The sequence below is a fragment of the Euprymna scolopes genome, chromosome 6, assembly GCF_053919585.1.
Source record: "Euprymna scolopes isolate OS-2025 chromosome 6, ASM5391958v1, whole genome shotgun sequence".
NCBI classification, from domain to species: Eukaryota; Metazoa; Mollusca; class Cephalopoda; order Sepiida; family Sepiolidae; genus Euprymna; species Euprymna scolopes.
The window spans coordinates 29,702,983-29,723,498 of record NC_136487.1 but is presented as its reverse complement, the minus strand read 5'-3'; the positions used below and the strand labels follow the sequence as shown (position 1 = coordinate 29,723,498).

The following is a 20,516-nucleotide window of genomic DNA, read 5'->3' as shown; positions in this document are numbered from 1 at the left end:
TGATCTTTTAGACGAAAAGAAATATCTTCTAATGAGAGAACTCATGCTTAAATTATTTTGACGAATAGATTAAGACACTTCTGGAATTCGAGACGACTATCCAAGGAGGATAACTAGCACTAACTAAACAAAAATAAGAATTTTTGCAAGATAATTTAAACGCTAAAATAATCGATCCAACAATTTTAAGTAAAAATAAAAAAAAAACTCATCTCCACAAGAGCAAAGTCCCGGAATTAAAAATGAAAAATGCCAAAGCAGATTATGAAAAAAAAAATCATAGTAAGGCGGGGGAGGGGGGCTACTTTTTATAATAATAATCAATTGTCAAAGCAGTTGACGATTTATTATTATTTCTATTATTATTATTATTATTATTATTATTATTACATCGGTAATAATTGTGAAGTAAATTATAAATTTAAAATAAATTTTGCGTTTATGTTGTGAAAAAAATTTACACTTTTACTCTTTCTTTTTGTAATCGTGTTATTTAATTCTATTATTTTTCATTTTATTTAGGTAGTTTTATATATATGTTCTTATAATAAAAGACGTTTTTTTTTGGGGGGGTGCAATATCAGCCAATTCTTATTACAAATTAAATTCGGAATAAAGTGAACATTTTATTTAAAAAAGTAAACTTTTTCTCTCTTGGTTATTCAAAAGGTACATAACATTTTCCATTGGCTACTCATATTTCGCCATTAATCATTTGTTAGAAGTATTAAGACTGATTAACATGTCAAATTTAGGACGTGCTCCTGTCAGCAAAGAATGTATAATGCATCGTGTTTTTTTACTTGAAATTGTTTCATTGTTCGATCAATTATTTTAACGTCATGAATTATATCTTGCAAAAGTGATTATTTTTTTTTAGTCGATGCTAGTTATCCCCCTTGGAAAATCGTATCGAACTCCATAAGCACCTGAAATAATACACTAGTGCTATATATCATGTGTTGTGTATATGATTGAACTGAAACTATTTAGTGTCACATGTTATTCGTTTACTTTGTTAGTTGTCACGTAATGTTGGATTAAATGGGAAGCAATTACATATTCTTCCGTTGGGAAATTCTGCTTGCACTTTTGGATTTGTCTTTCTCTCCTCGCCTCGTTTATAATTGAAGACTCGAAAAACACAATAGCATTTTTAATCGTTTACTTCATCTAATGTTGTTGGGTTTTTTTTCACGCATTATTCTATTTCATATAAAGTGGTGGGTTCCAAACCCTCCCCCCGGCTACAGCAAGTGTGGAAGACATTTTTGCTGTCTACTCATAAAATCCCTTCTGATATTTTCTGATGCTTAAGCGCGTATCTATTCAATTATTCTGATTTTGGGCATACCTTAAGAAACTCCAAAATCATTTTTATTCATGTTTCAACAACGTATTCATCAGTAAATGCCAAAACTTAAATTGGCTATTTTTTCTTAGTATTAATATAACCACGACGTAACCATTGCTGCGACGTTCTATTAATCGACAATACTATAGTTTCATGATGTCAACAATTAAGAACGTTACAAAATAAAAACTAATTTTAAACTATCTTCAGATAAACTTTTAGGAAGATATATTTTTTTGGAAACAAAAATTCCGTATAGTTGATAGAGTATAAGATATGTTGTATAATTCGTAGAAAATGAGAAAGTCATGATTTCAAAATAATTTGAGGGACAAACAAACGTAATGTGAACGTAACATCCTTATAGATACGTGTTGAAAAACTTAAGATGTAAGCCGATCTACCTTTTTGAAGAATAATGAATTCACCTAAAGATTATAACTATACTTACATCTGAACATGGAGGCAGCGATAACCGGCATCCATTTGGCTACTTACTTTGGTTGCTGTTGTATGCCAATTGAGATTTCAATTCCAAAAATCAGTCTGGCAGAAACTGAATCATTTCAGTGACATTTTATCTGACAGACTGAGGCATTTTGGTGGGTAGTTCTAGAAGGTCTATACTAAAATTGCCTTCCTTTTTTGGGTAGAGTTAGTTTACTAAGATGCCTTGACCGGGGAATACCGACTGAACTATCAAAGCAATTTTTAAAAAGTCAGAGTACTTTTCTTTTGGGGCACTGGACTGACACTCCCCACCTCTCAACATTGTGTTACATATTCCTGCGGTGGTTAGAAGTAAATACCAGCGATTCGTGGCAGTTAAGGCCCCAGAATTTTAACGTGTACTTATGTGACATACTTTTACTTATAGAATTTTTGTTAATTCTACTACTGTGTTTGTCTTGATTTATTACCGACTAGCAAGGTTATAGCGAAATATAGTTTGATCAGTAGAAATTTGTAATAGACCCAGCTACTAAATGTATTTATATTTTTGTTTATAAATTTAAAATTATTTCGTGGTTATTATTATTTGACTCCACAACTTTCGAGAAAAGATGAGATTAATCTGATCTTACTTATGTTCATGTCCTCAACAATAAGTCCGACAGAGTCTGAAAATTTTATGTCGATGAGGAGTCTGTCTAGGTTTTTTTTTTTGAGAAAGAGTTTATTGCCAATTTCTGAGACGCCCCAACCGGGGAATGCCGATTTTGCTGCTGAAGTAGTGGAACAAAGTTTGCACGTTTCTTGTGTGTTGGATTTTCAAACTCTAACTTGCATCACATCTTTCCATCGTCGGATGTAGGTGAACATCAACGAGGTTTTTTTCTCATTTATGTTAATCTACGTAGTAATTTTCACCGTTATTAACCAGAATGCGTAAAATATACGAATTTCACAAAAGTTTCTAATCAAACCTTATCTCTGATGAGTTTTCCACGCAGCTGGGACGGATAATTCGGCGGATAAGCGTATTCGGCGTATTGGAGAAAGTTTGCAGCTGCATGACCAGCGCTGCATGTGTACAGGACGGCTGAGAGCACCATTATTAACTCATCGATTGTATTAAATCCACCTTCTCCATTTCTTTCAGGGACGCCCTAAAATAAAAAACAAGGCCAAAATTAAATGTCGCATCATATTTTAGTTAAACATAATTTAATGGACAATAGTAACACAAAAACAATCTTGTAAGAAATATATATTCTATATATATCTAATATATAAAAGGCTATATGTCTGTCTGTCCCCATATTTTCAATCTCTCTCTCTCTCACTCTCTCTCTCTCTCTCTCTTTCGAAACTAAAAGTCGCAGAGTGGCACTAGGGGTCTCAAATGATTGGATTTTTTTTCATGAACCGTTCTTTTATGGGTCTTTAGCCGGTTTAAATAATTTTAAGGAGTTTACAAGGGGTCAAAATGTGGCAAAATTGAAAAAAAAAAGACGTTATACAGTTTGTACATTCATCTTAGCTTATTTTTATTGTTACTCAGTTTATATGCGTTTCACTAGGTGTGTCAGAAACTTCGTGAAAAATATTGAATAATTCGACCCCCTGTCTTTCGAAGCTTATAACTGCTCAAAAAATGTAATTCAAACTCTAATTTTTTTTCAATTAAAAGGAGCAAGGACCAAGGTTTCATTTTAAAAAACAAAACAAAAAAAAACGTGATTAAAAAAAAGGGTTTTAAGCTTCGGACTTTACAGGTAAATTTCTAGAAAACACTTATTTTTTTTGTTGTTGTTGTTTTAAATTTGAATATATTATTTATTGATCTTTTATCTTCAATTTGTGATATATAAAACTTTGGTGAGTAAATTAATTTACTTTTTAATAGATATTTCAAAATGGGGGGCGTGAATTTAAAAAACGTTTGTCTAAGATATTATATTCAGTTTATTGGAAAGAGCATAAAATTTCACATTGAGCCTGAGAATATCGTAAAAATAGAATCAATAGAAAAATTTTGATAGATTTTTAAAGTTTAAAAATTGAAAAATACTGAACTAGTAAAATTCAATTAATTTCATTACTGTTTTTTCAAAAATAAAAAATAATATTTCTATTACTTTTTATACAACTTTAATAGTTTATTTTGGAAGTATATTCCATAAAGAAAATAAACAACCCAGTTTTAAAAGAGAAATTACGATTTTTTTTAAAATATTTTATTCGCAGTTTCGTGTTAGGGGGGTCAAAATTTCCTACAAAATTTCTGATACACCAAGCGTTTCACGTTCGTACAAAATGCTAGTATTTTCCTTTCGATTCTAGCTAATCGCTACCCAAATGCATGTTTTTCTTTTTTTTACTTTTCAAATCACGACTCTATAAGAATATGTACGAAAGCTGGACAAATTTAAATATCATATTTAAGTGTATTTTACGACAGACCAAAGCCTAGTATACATATGTGTGTGTGTGTGTGTGTTTGTGTGTGTGTAAAAAAGAGAGTGGGTGGGGGTTATCCACGTGACGTTGTTTTTGCTGGCGCCTAAGTGTAACTAAGATGTGGAGAGTATTTGACAGCTAAAATTTGAACCCCGACCTTGAAAGTGTGATCTATTTGTCGGGGATTTTATCCATATGCCGTTATACCCAATTATAAATTATATTGATTATTTGGGGGCGGGGGTCATACATATTACTGCCGGTGTTTTGAATCACAATTATTTCATAAAAAGCATTGCCTTAGGTTATCTATATTCTATATAAAGAAACAATAAATTATGTCTGCATATAAATGTTTAAACGATAAACTATTTAACTGCTGGTCACATAACACTGAAATTAACAGAAAATAAAAATTATACGACATTTATGGCTAAGAGCAAAATCTTTGTTTAGATGAATAATGCACACAAAAATATGTCGGCTAATTAAACTGCAAAACATTTATTTCAACTTATCGGCATATGTCTATTACTTCTGTGGATGTTCAAATTCAAAGGTAGATTGAACTGGTTTAATTTTACATCTTTCTTATCTATCTGGCGTGTAGACCGTCTACTTATTCGCCAGTTGTGTACAAATCCAAAGAGCGATAGAAGCCTTCTATCATGTCTGAAAGTGACACAATGTTCAACGAGCGAGATCAGAGATGCGCTTCTGTACAACACATGCTTTCTACCGATCCAAGTCATGAAAACCGCACCCCCAAATGCATCGCTGGATTGCCACGAATAATAGGGACGTGCCCAGGGTGATGAAAACAAAGTTTCCGGCCACGGTTGTGGTCTTTGGTGTGGTTTCAAGTGAGGGCCACATCATACCACTTTTCATCTTCGGAGTCGACTTGTAAGTCAATACCACAGTTTACCTGGATGTGCTGAAGAGTATGATAACTCCCTGGTGCAATCAAGTGGCCGATCCTGAGTGTGGCAGCAGGACTATGTGCCGGCCCACAAGTCCAAAGAGACCCAAGCTTGGCTTCAGAAGGAATGCTTCTTTCACTGGCCTCCCCTCTTTCCACCACTTGAATCCGCTGGTCTACTTCGTTTGATCATACATCGAGAACATCATCAACAGGACCTCCCACAACACCAAAGCTAGCTTGATCGTCGCCAACAGTCGAGTATTCGCCGAGTATCCGCCGGCGCTTGTGGAAAAGGCATGCTTTCAGTTCCGAGCCCGTATTGAGACAGTGAATGAGGTTGAAGGCGGCTACCTTGAATAGATGTCATCTACTACATAATAAAGTTATCTGCATTGATTTTTTTTTAGGGCGACACTTTTCTCGTTCCATCCTGTATAATAAAAGATTTGGTTGAGTAGTTTGCTAGACACCGCAAAGGTCAAACCTTTTAAAGTTTGATCCCTTGGCAGCTCAAATTTTTGACCCAAACTGATTAAAACGCTTGCTCTATCTCTGAATACAGTTTATGTAAAATTTCAAATGTTTAGACCAGAAATTGGCTGAGTAATTTGGTAGAGACCACGGAGGTAAAATATTTTTAAACTTTGACCCAATTAACATTTATATTTTGGGGCTCAAATCAAATTAAAAAGTTTGATCCATGTCCAAGTAACCTACATTTAAAAATTCAAGTGTTTAGACTCAAAATTGGCGGAGGAGTTTGGTAGAGTTTTCAAAGGTCAAATCATTAACTTTGACCTTGACAGTCAAATTACTGGCCGAAAACGGATTAAAAAGATTTTCCAAAATTTCAATACTCCTTATGTCAAATCTCGAGTCCCGAAACGAAAATTAACAGAGTTTTATTTCACATGGAAATGTACACACACACACACACACACACACACTTTCATTTTTAGAGATATATAGATAGTATTAAAACCATTTCAATATACAAACATCTTATGTTCAACGTATAAGTTAATTTATAGTATGCATTGAATTAATAAATAATATAAAATGAATGATATTGGAACTATATAAATATTATTTATTAGGAAAGTAGAAAGTGGAAAGAATAAGAGAAGATTAAAGAAAGAATGATTAAAAAAAAAACGGAGAAGATATATTTAAGTTTTGTTCAAAGGGAAATAACCCTGTTTAGGTTAAAATAAAAAAATTAAATTATTAGTATTTTTCGCTCAAAGTAAATAATTATGCTAACGGATTATATAGAGAAATCATAAATTTCAACTAAATAAAATTATAGTTTTAGAATTAAGAAATACAAAAATTAATGATTTATGTATAAATAAATTTGATTATAACAGTGTATCATTCTAAATACAGATTAATAAATAACCGTAAATTGAAAATAGAGTATATATTTTTTAGTTTCGTATGTGCAATAGATTATAATCATTGATATTATATAGGTAAATATGGATATATTATTATAAATAATTTACTAATTAAGAAATAGAAAATTTATACATATATATACACGCAATATATATGTGTGTGTGTTTGTATGAGGTGCGTCTTATTATATGTATCGTAGTATGTATGCAAAAACATAGCTATAATTACAATATACGTTTATTATTTATTATTGTTGATACATCGTGGCGGTTATACCAATTTACGTTCAAAGCCTGATGAAGACGATTTCGGAACATGTCTATTCATTTAAACTAAGTTTTCTACAATTTCTATATATTGGCTATATTTCTCACATTAAAACATGCATTGCAGTTTTTCATACGAGTAGATTAAATTTGTTGCAATCAACAACTGCCTAAATACCGTAAATATATATATATATATATATATATATAAATTTAACTCATCTTAAAACTGATATGTAGGTTATTAAAAGGGTTTTACATTTTGATATATAATAAACGTTCCATTGTAAATATTTTATCGATGAAGCGATAGATCACAAATGCTTCTGATAATTGGTTATTGTTATATATATAATGACGACTGTCGTTATGCCAAGACCGTGCAATTGCTTTGATGTGATTAGGTTGTACATTCATTTATTTTGTAAACAAATAATGCGTAATCAATTGATTCTATTTAATCAATAGTTGGATCGCTTACAGGTATTGCAGATAGACGTGAGAGAAGTGATAACAATAAAGGTAACTCTCCATCTCTTAAAGATCCAAAATAATGGTCTCAACAGTGAATGCATAAATTTGTTTCGGCATTCATTTATGGTATGGGTCCGTTTTCTTAAATAAAAGTAACCGCATCAAAGCTAATATTTTACTTCAAAATAATTTCAGACAAATTCATAGCTTTTGATTTTAAAATGTATTTTAAACATAATTTCCTGGAATACTCGATATAAATTTACTGTAAAATCCATTTCTAAAATATTTTTAAAGGAGGTGTGTATGAAGGCTACATCAATGCAGTTCGCAGGAAACACCATGGGCACGAGTTAGTATATAGTATAGAATAATGACAATATAAGAAGGAATTTTCTATTATATTACGTTTATTTACAAACATAATACGTCGTACAAGATGGTAGATATTGATCTCCTTAATTTTCGAGAGTTTTATCTCTTCTTCAGCGGAGAAAATAAAAAAAAACGTATACAACTTTGATGAGGCTTTCCTTTGTTTTATTTTTTATTTAATGCTTTATTTTCAGAAGTCAGTTTCGCAGACTGGCTGTCAAATCAATTTCCAGGATACGAGTTGTGATAGATATCAAGTATTGTTAGGAATTATTGTAGATTTTTTTAAAAATGTTTTTAAATGATTAATTCTTGCACATTACGCTTAAAGTGTGTATTTAGGTGTGTTAATGACTGCTGTATTAGTGTGATGTAATATCCGTTTTTTTGGGATAAAGGGAAATAGTCTAAGAGAGATTACACTACGCAAAATGTTTCAAGAAAACTACAACACCCTTCTCATTTTTTAAAATTAAATAAAGAAAAGTTCTCTTTAATTCTGGCTTATTTATTTAATCTTGCTATGAAAATATATGAATGTTTTTGGTTGGCATTTTATTTACATTATTTTGTTGATTCTTCAAACTACTATTAACATCTTGCGTATTATTTTCATAACGTTTCATCCAATGGAAATTTTCAAATATATTTTGTCGAACTCGGGAATCTTTCTGTCGTTTTTGGTAATCTGAACGGAATTTCGAATAGAATCATTTATTTACTCAACAAGGGCAGCCGGTTCTTGTTCTGTCAACCAATATTGGTTAGAAATACTAAGTAATTCAAAATCTTATCCTGGTTATCCAAATTACTTAGAATATCTACACGGTCATTGCTGCCGGAACAAGAGAATTCTACCACCACGGATTAAATAAACAGTTTCGTTCGAAAATCTGTGCAGATTCCCAAGCACGACAGAAAGATTCTATAGTTCGACAAGATACACCTTAAGAAGGTCGGAGGTTACGTCGGCCGAAACATTGTGACGTTAAAAGTGAAAATAGTAGTCTAATTAATTAAAATATTACGAATTATCACTATTTATCTAAAAAAAAAAATCTGCAGAGACATTTAATTTACATCCGTGAAAAAAACACCACCATCAATCAATAACGAATATATATATGCATTTTATGCTCAATATAATCACATTTAAACCATCATAATTCAAACCTAACCACAGTACTGCAATATATTGATAAAGAAATATACATGTATTATCTGGTTGTAGACTTGACTGTTAACACTAAATAAAAAAAATAACTATTATTTAATTCAAGCATTATTTCCGTCTAATTCCGACTAACCTTTTTTCGAAATGCAATTTAAAGTAATAAATATGGATGCATCCGGGTTCTTCGTCAGGACAATATTATTGACTGATGTAAGCCATAAATACGGACGGGTATAGCACCCTAGGAGAGACGCCAAAAGATACACCGAAAACAAAGCTCCGTCACACTACTAGCCATGACTACGAGCGTCCGTTCTGTAAAGCAACATACATGATTGCACTATTGGATTACTGTAGCCTGTCCACTCATATACTTCAAACAAATAGATTCCTTTCATGGACATATTACAGTTTAAAGAACAAATCCAATATCTTCTTGATTGGTTTGTTAGTAGAAAAACAAAATAGATAGACTTACCCCAACACCAATTCCACCTTCGCCTTTGTCTTTGGCCAAATCCTTCGCCCAGTTTTGCATTTCCCAGTCATCCCATAAAACCTTGTCATTATCTACAAATAGAACAATATTTATATCAATAAAATAGAGTGAGGGATAAATATTTTTATTGTATCCTTGCATATCAGTCATATAGAGACCTATACAAAAATATATCACATAAGGTCTCAATCTTTAGGCCAGTGTCTACTATTTATGGTTAATAATCATAAGAGACTTTCTACAATGTAAATTCTAAATTTGTTATGTTAACTTGGTTTCTTTTATTAAGGTGTGGTTGGGGTTACTGAAAAGGTGGGCCAATTAAAGTTTTTTTACTGTTTTTTTTGTTTGTTTGTTTTTAAAAGATAAGGCAAACTGTGGCTACTTTCCAAATAGCAGTAGCAGTTGAAATTTTAAAGTTTCCTTTATATATGGCATGTTTTCATCCCCTTGAAAATCGAAATATCTACGCTACAAATGTTATAACCAACCACAATGGGCACACCAAATCTAAAAGTATGATATTTTCTGGACTTTTTGTGTTCTGGTCGTATTATAATCAGTATGTGTATATATTGGATACATGTTTAAACTAAACAAGGTGTCAACTATTAACACCATGGAAATCTCAGAATCGTACATAAAGTTCATGTCTGTCCTAATTAAATTCAGATAATATTATGTAGTGTATAATGTGTAGCTATAAATCGTTCAAAATGTATAATTCGTTTTTTTTTAATGTATTGAAAATTTGAATTTTTAAAAGGAAATCTGTATCCAATACGTATAGTTTAACATAAACATTCAATTATTGGGTTGTGAAATAAGTTCGAAGTATTTTATATTTCCTCTTTTTTACATGCCTTTTTGCTTCTCGACAAAAATCTAATATATAAACGGCTATATGTCTGTCTGTCTGTCTCCATATTTTCAAACTCTATCACTTCCGAAACTAAAAGTCGCAGAGCGGCGCTAGGGGTTAAAATTATTGAATATTTTCCGAGCCGTTGTATTATGGGTCTTTAGCCGGTTAAAATTGTAAAGGGTCAAAAATGGGTCAAAAATAAAAAAAAAAAATCGTTAAACATTTTGTACATTCATCTTGGTTTATTTTTAATTTTTTATCAGCTCATATGCGTGTCACGTTGATACAGTGGTAACGTCACCAGTTTTGAATGCTACAGTTTCGGTTTCGATTCTTGCTGATTACCCTTTAATAATTTTTTTTTTTTACCTTTGAAATCACGACTTTATAATACATTTATTATTTACATACGTAATCTGGACGAATTAAAACATCATATTTAAAGCCCCCTCCCCCGATAGAGCTTTTCCTACCATATAAGACTGTTAATCGAGTTTTTTTTTTCCTAATTTAATATTTTTATTACCTTTTAAGTTTAGAAATAAAATAGCAAGAATGTAAAACGCAACATTTTCGACACATCAAGGCCAAAAAGCGGCTGAAGCAGCCCGGGACATTTGCAAGGTATACGGAGAAAGTGTCATAGGCACTAAAATAGTTGGCAGAGTTAAAAAAAAAAATGACGTCAACGACATGCTCCGCAGCGGAGAACCTTAAAAACTCGACGAAGAATAGCTCAAATAGCTTTTAAAAGAGGTCGATCACTAAACAAGGCATCAATTAGCCGCAAACCTTGACTGCGATTACAAAACGATTCTAAATCTTAATTTAATCGAAATTTACTGGAAAATTGAGTTAATTTATTATGACTTTTTTTGTTTACATAAACGTCTTTGATAAAACACTAGGAACTTATGCCCGACGTAATCTATAAAATGTGTGATATATAATATTCACAAGGATCAAACGCGGAAAATTCTGTGTAGCTTAATTGCTATATATATCCGAAAGACAAACTGCATACAAATCAGTTTACAATTGTTTCGAAATGAATTCAATTCAAAATCAATAGTTAATAATAGAGGGCAATAAAATTATGTTGTTCGAATTTTTTTTTTTTTTTCGATAAACTAAAACATCAGTTTGAGAATTAAAAAAAAACAATTTTGCAAGAAATACAACAAAAAATGCATACACACATCGACAGGAAAATAATTTGTCACATAATAGTTCTAAACAAATGTTATAGTAAGGTTGTTCCAAAGTAAAACCTCTTATTTATTTTATTAAAATATTAAGAGAGTTACGAAAACAGGAGTGGTACCGTTAAAACGAGCAACATTTTGAGCTCCATAGTTACCACCATTCTCAATGCGTTTTAGATTGGAATATAATAGTGTATCTCCGCTTCTAACACACATTTATGGCGTTGGTTGTTTTTAGCGTCTCACACTGTCAATATCTTCAACAGAGAGATGAAACTTTCAGGCCATGAATGCATACGTTCAGTCATTATAGCAATGTAATTTGAAATCTTTTGTGATCATATCGGTTGGAATAAAAAACATATGAACATTTCTTTTGAAAAGCCACTCGTAATTTGAAGATATAAGAAACATTGGAAAGATTTCTCCTCCGCAGCTGGCGACTTAACAATAAGTACAGAATTATAGCAAAGGGAGGTAATTATATTAAGATAATATTTGTAGCACAATGAAGTTACTTGCAGTCATAGGGAGAGAAAACTGAATTTATCAGATTTTAGTATAATCGCCATAATTCAGGAATGAATGTCGTTTAGTCAGAATTATACATTAACTTTCTACACAACCTAAAGATTTTCATAAATCATTTCAATATATAAAATATATAAATTTAACCATATCTGAAAGAAACGATGAAATTGTATTTATTCGTATCTAAACTAATTGCATAGTCATAATTCATACATTATATGTATTAAAAGATTTTTATGCAAAATTATACCTTTAATTGTATTATTTTCTTTAGTGCTATTATTATTATTATTATTATTATTATTATTATTTATTGTGAGTTTCAACACAGGTCATCAAATATTCCTCTCTGTAAAACCTGTAGCGTTCCCTGCAGTCTGAGTGACAACAAGTTTACCCAGATTCCCACCTCCATAACCGTAGTAAATGAATTTGTGTTATCGCAAGTTATTATTTTGCTAAGGGGGCGGTGATAATGTGGGTTAAAATTATGAAAAAAAATGATTGTCGAAATTAGGAACATATCCAAGAATTATAAAAAAATGAGGAAATGTGAGTTAATTGATTGGTGTATTTTAAATGAAATAATCAGCCCAGGCAATATATCAACGTTCTTATTTTAGTAAGGGAGGGGGAGCGATAATGTGGGTTAAAAATATAAAAAATGATTGTCGAAATTAGTAACATATCCATGAATTATGAAAAATTATGAAATGTGAGTTAATTGATTGGTGTGTTTGTAATGAAATAATCAGCCCAGACATATATCAAAGTTATTATTTTAGTAAGGGGGCGATAATGTGGGTCAGAATTTTGAAAAATGATTGTCGAAATTAGTAGCATATCCAAGACTTATGAAAAATGATGAAATGTGAGTTAATTGTTTGGTGTGTTTGTAATAAAATAATCAGCTCAGGCAACATATCAAAGTTATTATTTTAGTAAAGGGGGAATACAGTTTTAACAAAAGGGCTGCAATAATATGATGGTGTCTTCATTCATGCTGAACCTCCACAGAATGCCCAGCAGCAATACATCACATATGAAAGATGCCGCTGCGGAATTTCCACAGTTCCTGCTAATTATTATTATTATTATTATTATTATTCAGTTTAAATTCGTGTTATCTGCATTATGCAGACAAGCTATAAAGTCACCAATTATCATTTCAGAAAATCCAAAAATAAAAATTAGTTTTAATTTTCTTTTAGCTTAATTTTACTTTTATGCAAGCAGAAAGATACAAGGTCTAACTTATTGTTTCGAAGGGTTTTTATTTGTGTTCATAATTGATAAAGCCATGTGCTCTAAAAAAATATCTTGTTTCAATCTGCGAAACTATTGTCTTTCATTGACGTAATCCATAAAATGTTTTGCAAAAAATATTTACCATAGTAAAGATGAACGTAGCCCGTGACGTAATCGCGGATGATCTTATATATAACCAAGGAATCGTCTCTGAAATAGTAATTTGGTAGAACATTGGGGTCTTCGACCTGAAAGTTAAATAAATGAACATCATATCAAGAGAGTAGTATATGCTCACATCATCTAATTCCTTCTAAGTCAATGATATTTTAATAGTAAACAACTCTAAGTTGTCTATTTTTACCATTTACATTAATATTTTCAATAATATTTTATGTAATTACACAACTACATTTATATTGTGGCAATATGTCTACCATTTAGTACATTCTCTTTATTCATCTATTATATTTTAAGCAATAATTTCACGTCAGCACTTCACAAGAAAAATAATAAAGGTATTCTAATATTTGAATATTGAGATCAAATTCTTTTAAATATTTCACTTAATAGATCGTAAAAATCACTCTGTTGATTAATTTATAACATTATCTCTGAATTCATCAATTTTATTATTGGTGTAGTGCCCGCCTTACGGATAACAATGAACTCTTCCACTAGTATAAAGGTAAAGAAAATATGTTTCTCGCTATTATGAACAAGTTAGGTACAATTGGCAGTTAAACTGACGTATATAAATACTTTTCTTTATTTGATGTATATATTTTTTGTTCAATATATTTCTTTTCCACTAAATACAGAGTTGTATCTTTTTCCAGACCTTTACCAGTCTACAGCAATTATTAAATGCTATAATGCCAGTCCTCGCGCAATTGATCTTAGAACTGCACGCCTGTGGAACTCTGTTCCGTCTGCCTGCTTCCCGCCTGACTACAACCTGGATGTCTTCAAGTCCAACGTAAACAAATTCCTGATGAACCGCCCCCTTAAGTGAAAACTTCATTAAATCTCCACACTAACGTACTGTACTTGCAATAACCCTTATCCCTGAGTGGCTTCCGGGCCTTGATAAGTTGTGACCACCGTGTAAAAAAAGAAAAAGGTTTATCTTTGCATTAAAATCAAACTCTTTATGGTGTGTTGTTCTAGTAGAGAAACTAGTCACGAATAAATTCTACTATAGTATACTTAGTGTATGGTTAACCATGCACTAATGCTGGAGTCCATCATGGGTCCATCCTGAGCCCAACTCACTTCCTGATTTTTCGGGACAAGATCAAAGTGTAGTATCTGTTCTTCAGATGCTGCACTTCTATTTCTTGTTCTCTTTCGGTGGAAGAGAAATCCTTCACGACTGAGACAATTTTTATTTTTGTACCTTTTCTCCACGTTAAAAAACGACCCTGGTGTCTAACTCTGTCCCGTGGGGAGGCATAGTAAATAGGTACATCAATAATCTTCCAAATAACATCCTAAGATCATTCGTTGACATTTATGCTAACGACACTACCATCTATGGCAACACATCAAAGGCCGTAAATTACCAAGTTTTTTCTCTCTCTCTCTCTCTCTCTCTCTCTCTGATCTTGAGCACGTGGTTCAATGGGGAAAGCTGGCTACTTTTAACGCATCTAAAACGAAGCTCTATCTTTGCATCATCACTGCTCTGATCCTCATCTGGCATTAATTGAAATGAATGGCTCCTGTCTTGGGGAGGCTCCATGTTTTGACAAGCTTCTGGGCTTGACCTGTACTCCTGATCTGAAATGAAACACACATCAAATCCGTTGCCAAGGCCGCTGGAAACCTGGTAGAATCCTTCTACCGCTCTAGTAGATATCTTACTCCTGATGAAATTCTCTACCTTTAGAAAAGACATAAAAGCAAGGTACGGCCAACGATGGAGTACTGTTGCCACCTCTGGCCAGTAGCTACTAGAATCAGCTTATTCTGCCTTGACAAATTTCAAAAGAGACTTCGTAGCCTCGTATGAGATGTCCTTTTTTCTTCCCTGCAACCTGTTTCCCACAGAAAAGACGTTGTGAGCCTGTCTCTGCTTTATCGTTATTTTCATGGGAAGTGCTCGTCTGAGTTACAATCTATGGTCCCCACTCGCGATACCTTCAGGAAAATCACTCGTCTAGCCAAAAACCACTATCAATAATTTGCCACGCTCTTTATCTGTACCTAAACCTAAACTTAGATTCCATGAGCAAAACTTCGTTCTTAGAGCTGCACGCCCGTGGAACTCTCGTTTGCCTGCTTTCCAACTTATTACAATTTGATTGTCTTCAAGTCCAACGTAAACAAGTTCTTGATGAACCGTCCCCCCTAAGTAATCCAATTTATAAAATTTCCACTACTTATGATTACTACGTTATAATCCCATCGACGAATGTAGACCCATTAACACTTATCCTCGAGTCGCCTCCGGGCCTTGATAAGTGGTGACTCCTTTGTAAAAAAAAACATAAAAAAGTGGCGTATTATAAGATCAGCTATTAAACCCGACTGTGAATCATTATTTACTGCATGTCAACCACGGTGTACGACAAAATATCAAAATATGGAAAACGCTTGATTTAGCATTTGATAAAGTTTTTATCGCTTCTATTATCTTCTTGTTTCCAACAATAAACTTTTATACGGGATAATGGCATGATAAGGTGTTTTGCTAAGACCAATCCGTTTAATTGCCAGTCGTAATTTATCAGAAAAAAATAGTCGGTTTAGTCAGTGCAGTATGTCACATGACAAACAACTTTCCTTTGTTTTTTTTTTCATATTAGCACCATATACATATAATCATACAAAATATACAAATGCATACACACACTACTGAATAAGTACATGCATACATAAACATGCTTCATATAATCTATTTTACAAACATGACAACATAAAATAAGTGGAGTATGGATTCATTATTGATGGACACGTGTTACAAAGCTGGCTATTTGAAAGGTAAATAAAAACAACAATCTCTATATCCCCCTTTTTTTAGATGATTAAAGTTAGTTCTAATCCATTTCATGATTTTGCTTTGAAACAAATTATGTTTATAATCAGTTGTGCTCTTTTAACAGTTGTTCGAAACTAGTAGTCGTAAAAAGAGCGGTCTGTTTATAATGACGGAATTTGTATTTGGTGATAGATGATAAGACGGAGAAGAAAATGGAGCAATTATGAACTGTCTCTCAAATCAACTGGATGTGTTGGTGTCTTATGGGAGACTGGCAGAATACTTTTATAGAAGAGTGAAAGTTACTGCCATCGCCTATATGTATGTTTGGTTTGTAAAAGTTTGTATGGCAGGAACTAATATAGGAAATTATGCAATCGAATGAAGGTGATGGTTAGTTTCTAGAAACATGCATCAGTTATCGACAGGAATCATTCTGAAATTATATGTGACGCCTTTTATGGTCCTATGATGTCTAACCGGAGAGAGAAACGTAATCTGTATTATTTCCAAAAGATAAATGCCCCTATTTGCTTGACTTCATATGACGGCAAAGTTCTTTTTCTTCATTAAAGTGTGGTATCAAAATAGACATGACATCCCGAATTGTTATTACGTAGTGATTATCATCCGTGCAATTATAGCAAAGGGAGGTAATTATATTAAAATAATGTTTTAAGCATCAAGTATCGAAACCGAACACTCATAATCATTTATTCTTGTAAATAAGCGTCTTGAGCAGTATGCCTATGGGATGATGTTTTTTTTCTGCAAATATATTCCTCTCTCTCTCTCTCTCTCTCTCAAGAAATTCACATTTTAATTTACAATATAGCTATTATTATTAATTATTCTCTTACTTTGGATACTTACATTTCTCGATTTAAATTCGGCTGGTGGCGTTCCATGTAAATCAAACCTCCATTTGCTTTGACTGAAAATGATTAAAAATGCAAAATGTGTAACTCAATACTGCGGAGATTGTCATTTAATTAAAAAGCATATTTATCTAATAATATTTATGATTTATCACAATATGATCATTTTTAATATACGATTATTTTCATTATTTATATTACAGTTATGTAGCATTTTTATAATACTGTCCTTCCACAAACCATCAATTCGATAATTCTGAAGCGACTTTTAAATGGAAACTGGCAGATAACATTATCAATGTATTCGAAAGTTGGCTATCTTAGTTATTCACGCGTTACATTGAAGTGATATTTAATATATAAGTCGAATAGCATCTTTATGGGTGTATAGGAGTCTGGCAAGTGTTATAAGTTTTCTAGGCCGGTAGAGGAAACCAACTTTCTTTGAAACAGATTTGGCAATATCGTCTGTGTTTTTATTTACAATTAGTGCTGCCCAAAATGCTCGTTGTGCTATGGAGGTTGGTGTTATCTGCCATGGTAATTGGTAATTATGCGAAAGGAGGTTTTTCATTGTAACATTTAAGATAATCAACCTTATTTGATCTCATTCTACTACAGACCAATATCATCTTGTATAAATGTGTTTGATTTATCCGCATGTCTAGAATAGAGTGTGTTCTCTTCAGTATATAGAGACTAAAGTTTGAAGGTGCGCATTAAGGTTTAGGGATTAAATCAATAAAATAAATAAATCGAAAAGGATTAAATAATTATAAGAATTTAAAAAAAACATTAAAAGATTAAATAAATAATTAACCTTTTAATTATAGTTTTTTTTTCTTAAGAAATAACATGTAAAGGAAAAATATCAACAAATATATCGTGACATGTAAATAAAAATTTATACGAAACTGAGGCTAGTTGAGATAAGAATAGTTGGGCATATGAATAGAGACTATAATTTGAAGATGTAGATTACGATTTGGGGAAAAAATCAATAAAATAAATCAATTGGAAAGGATACAAAAATTATAATTAGATAACAAATTAAAAGATTGAATAAATATAAAAATAGAAAATTATTGAAGTATCATCTAAAAAGAAGTAATACGGAAATGGGGAACTTACTCAATTCGAAGGCAATCGGAAAATGAATAAGAAAAAAATAAAATGATGAGTAAGCGGTGAGTCTAGTTTGATCCATAAAAATAGGGATTAAGAACATATTCATATATGTAGTGTCTGAGGAGTACCTATTTTGGAATATTGTAAAATGATATAGTGTCTAAATTTGTCCAAATAGTTATGAAACAATTGTAACACATAAGGAAATACACCATATTATGTTCTCATTTCATATATGATTTTGCAAATATTATATATATATAATTTTAAATATCATATATATGATGTAGGTTCAACAAAAACAGCCAGATCTTTTTAGTTAAGAAGGATCTGATTATAGTGAGTATTCATCGAGTAATATGGTACGAAATAATTTTTCTTGAAATGTTTTCATGCGAGACCTTATCAAAGACATTGGATATAGCATGAGTTACCACCCAAATATTTACTCATTTTCGATCTGAGTATTGAATTCTGATTTTCTGAGCAATTCGTCGGAATTTTATCAGTGCGTCACTCGGAAAAAATGAGAAAATCAATAATCGCAATCTCAGAAATAAATTGACCATAAAAAAATCACTCGTAATGTTCAGCTTGTATGCACGATAAAAATAATGCGTAAGTAGTATTATGTGTTATGATAAAATAAAACGAATCATGAAACAATAAAGCAAATAGGTAATTAATTAGGTGAACTTTTGCAAAGCAATATGCAAAGTAGGTACAATCGTTATGTCCGTCGAGGAAACAGGATTAATATATTACAGAGCTATGTTTCTTCTATTTTAAATATCATTTAGCGTTTTATTCTCATTGTTGGTGCGATAAATAGATAATAGATAATTTCCTCTTGTAATGGAAAACAGAAAGGCAATGGGTTTCGTATGTTTCTTTAACAAACACTTGTTTAAATAATAGTATATGTTTTTACAATTCAATTTAATAATAAAAACATCGATTGTGTCGCAAATACACATGGTCTTAATCCGTAAGTAAATATAATCTTTTGTGTTGGTTGGTCTGAAAATTTTTATTAAAATAAAAATGCGGAAGAATTATAATATTAATTTTATTTATTACGGACTATGATCCTCATCTTAGTTGTTTCACGACGTTTCGGTCCGTGGCGCAGTTGATAGGGGCGTTGACTAAGGTTCCAGTTGAGAATTTTCTGAAGATAGCGGTTTCAATCCTACCCAAAAGCTGACCAGCGGCTTACTTGGTCAAAAACGTGGTGAAACAATGACAACTACGGAAGGCAGTAATTGCAGTGGATGCAGTCAGAAGATTCAGAGTTCCTATCCCGTCGCGGTTACCACCTGACGAAGGCCAGAGAATTTTGGTTGGTTGGTTGTTTTGTTTTACGGCACATCAACCTATTTAATGCCGAATCTGGTGATTTTGAAGAAGGATTTTTTAATATAGTATATTTGTTTTTTTTTTAAGTCGTATTCTATTTAACCCATAGTTGGGACCCTAACAGGTGCTACCACTCCGGGTCAGAGTAGACCTGGGAGCAATGGCAATTAAAGGGTGGCTCCACACTCCCTAACGCCTGCAAGCTGGGGCCTCACCATCGGATATAGTTTAAGGTCATATCCAGCCAGAGGAATATTTAACCGAAACGTCATGAAACAACTAAGAAAGATGAGGATAATAGTCGGCAATAAAATAAAATTAATAAATAATACTAATCTCAACAATGAATTCCAATTAAATAATACATAATTTGAATATGTGTTTATTATAAAAACGTTTATTGCTTTAAAAGAAAAATGCTGTTGTTTTTATTTGAATTTAAACTAAGAACATGTTTTCTTCAGTTGAAATGACGCAAGAACATGATATTTGGAAACCCGACGCAGATGGCTACAAAAATTTAAATATTTATTAATGCAAGTTGAAAGGTAAGAGGAATGAAAAACTCACCATCGAGAGACTAAGTCATACATTCCAGCAACACCAATAGTCATTGTACAGTCAACCCATCCTCCTTCTGATATTAACTTTTTTAAGCCTCGCCTGAAAGATAAAAAATATTCTCTTTACTGGGGAAGATATTAAGATTCCTCAAAACCAAATTCTGGATGAACAATCGGATGTGCAATTAGAAACACCGGTATCATTTTTGTTATTATTCAACTTAGAAATTTAAACTTGGATACACGTTGACACCTCTTGGTTGATAAGCCTATTTACGGTTATGTAAATCCCTCTTTTTTATTTTGATTTTTACTTCTTGGGAAGTTATAAATTTTGGAGAACCTTTGTATACATAATAAAAATATACGTATTGCAACAGAAGA

At 32.1% G+C, this 20,516-nt stretch overlaps 1 protein-coding gene across 2 annotated transcripts in view; it reads right to left on the bottom strand.

The window, feature by feature from the left end:
• LOC145277598 (allene oxide synthase-lipoxygenase protein-like) overlaps nucleotides 1-20,516 on the bottom strand; it is a 258,552-nt gene that overhangs the window by 26,725 nt on the left and 211,311 nt on the right. For both annotated transcript variants that reach the window (XM_080129114.1, XM_080129115.1), the window contains exons 10-14: nucleotides 20,140-20,232; nucleotides 17,078-17,138; nucleotides 13,364-13,469; nucleotides 9,352-9,443; nucleotides 2,782-2,964 (exon numbers count right to left, since the gene is read on the bottom strand). In XM_080129114.1, the coding sequence (XP_079985240.1) occupies nucleotides 2,782-2,964; nucleotides 9,352-9,443; nucleotides 13,364-13,469; nucleotides 17,078-17,138; nucleotides 20,140-20,232 (535 nt within the window). The remainder of the gene's footprint in view (nucleotides 1-2,781; nucleotides 2,965-9,351; nucleotides 9,444-13,363; nucleotides 13,470-17,077; nucleotides 17,139-20,139; nucleotides 20,233-20,516) is intronic.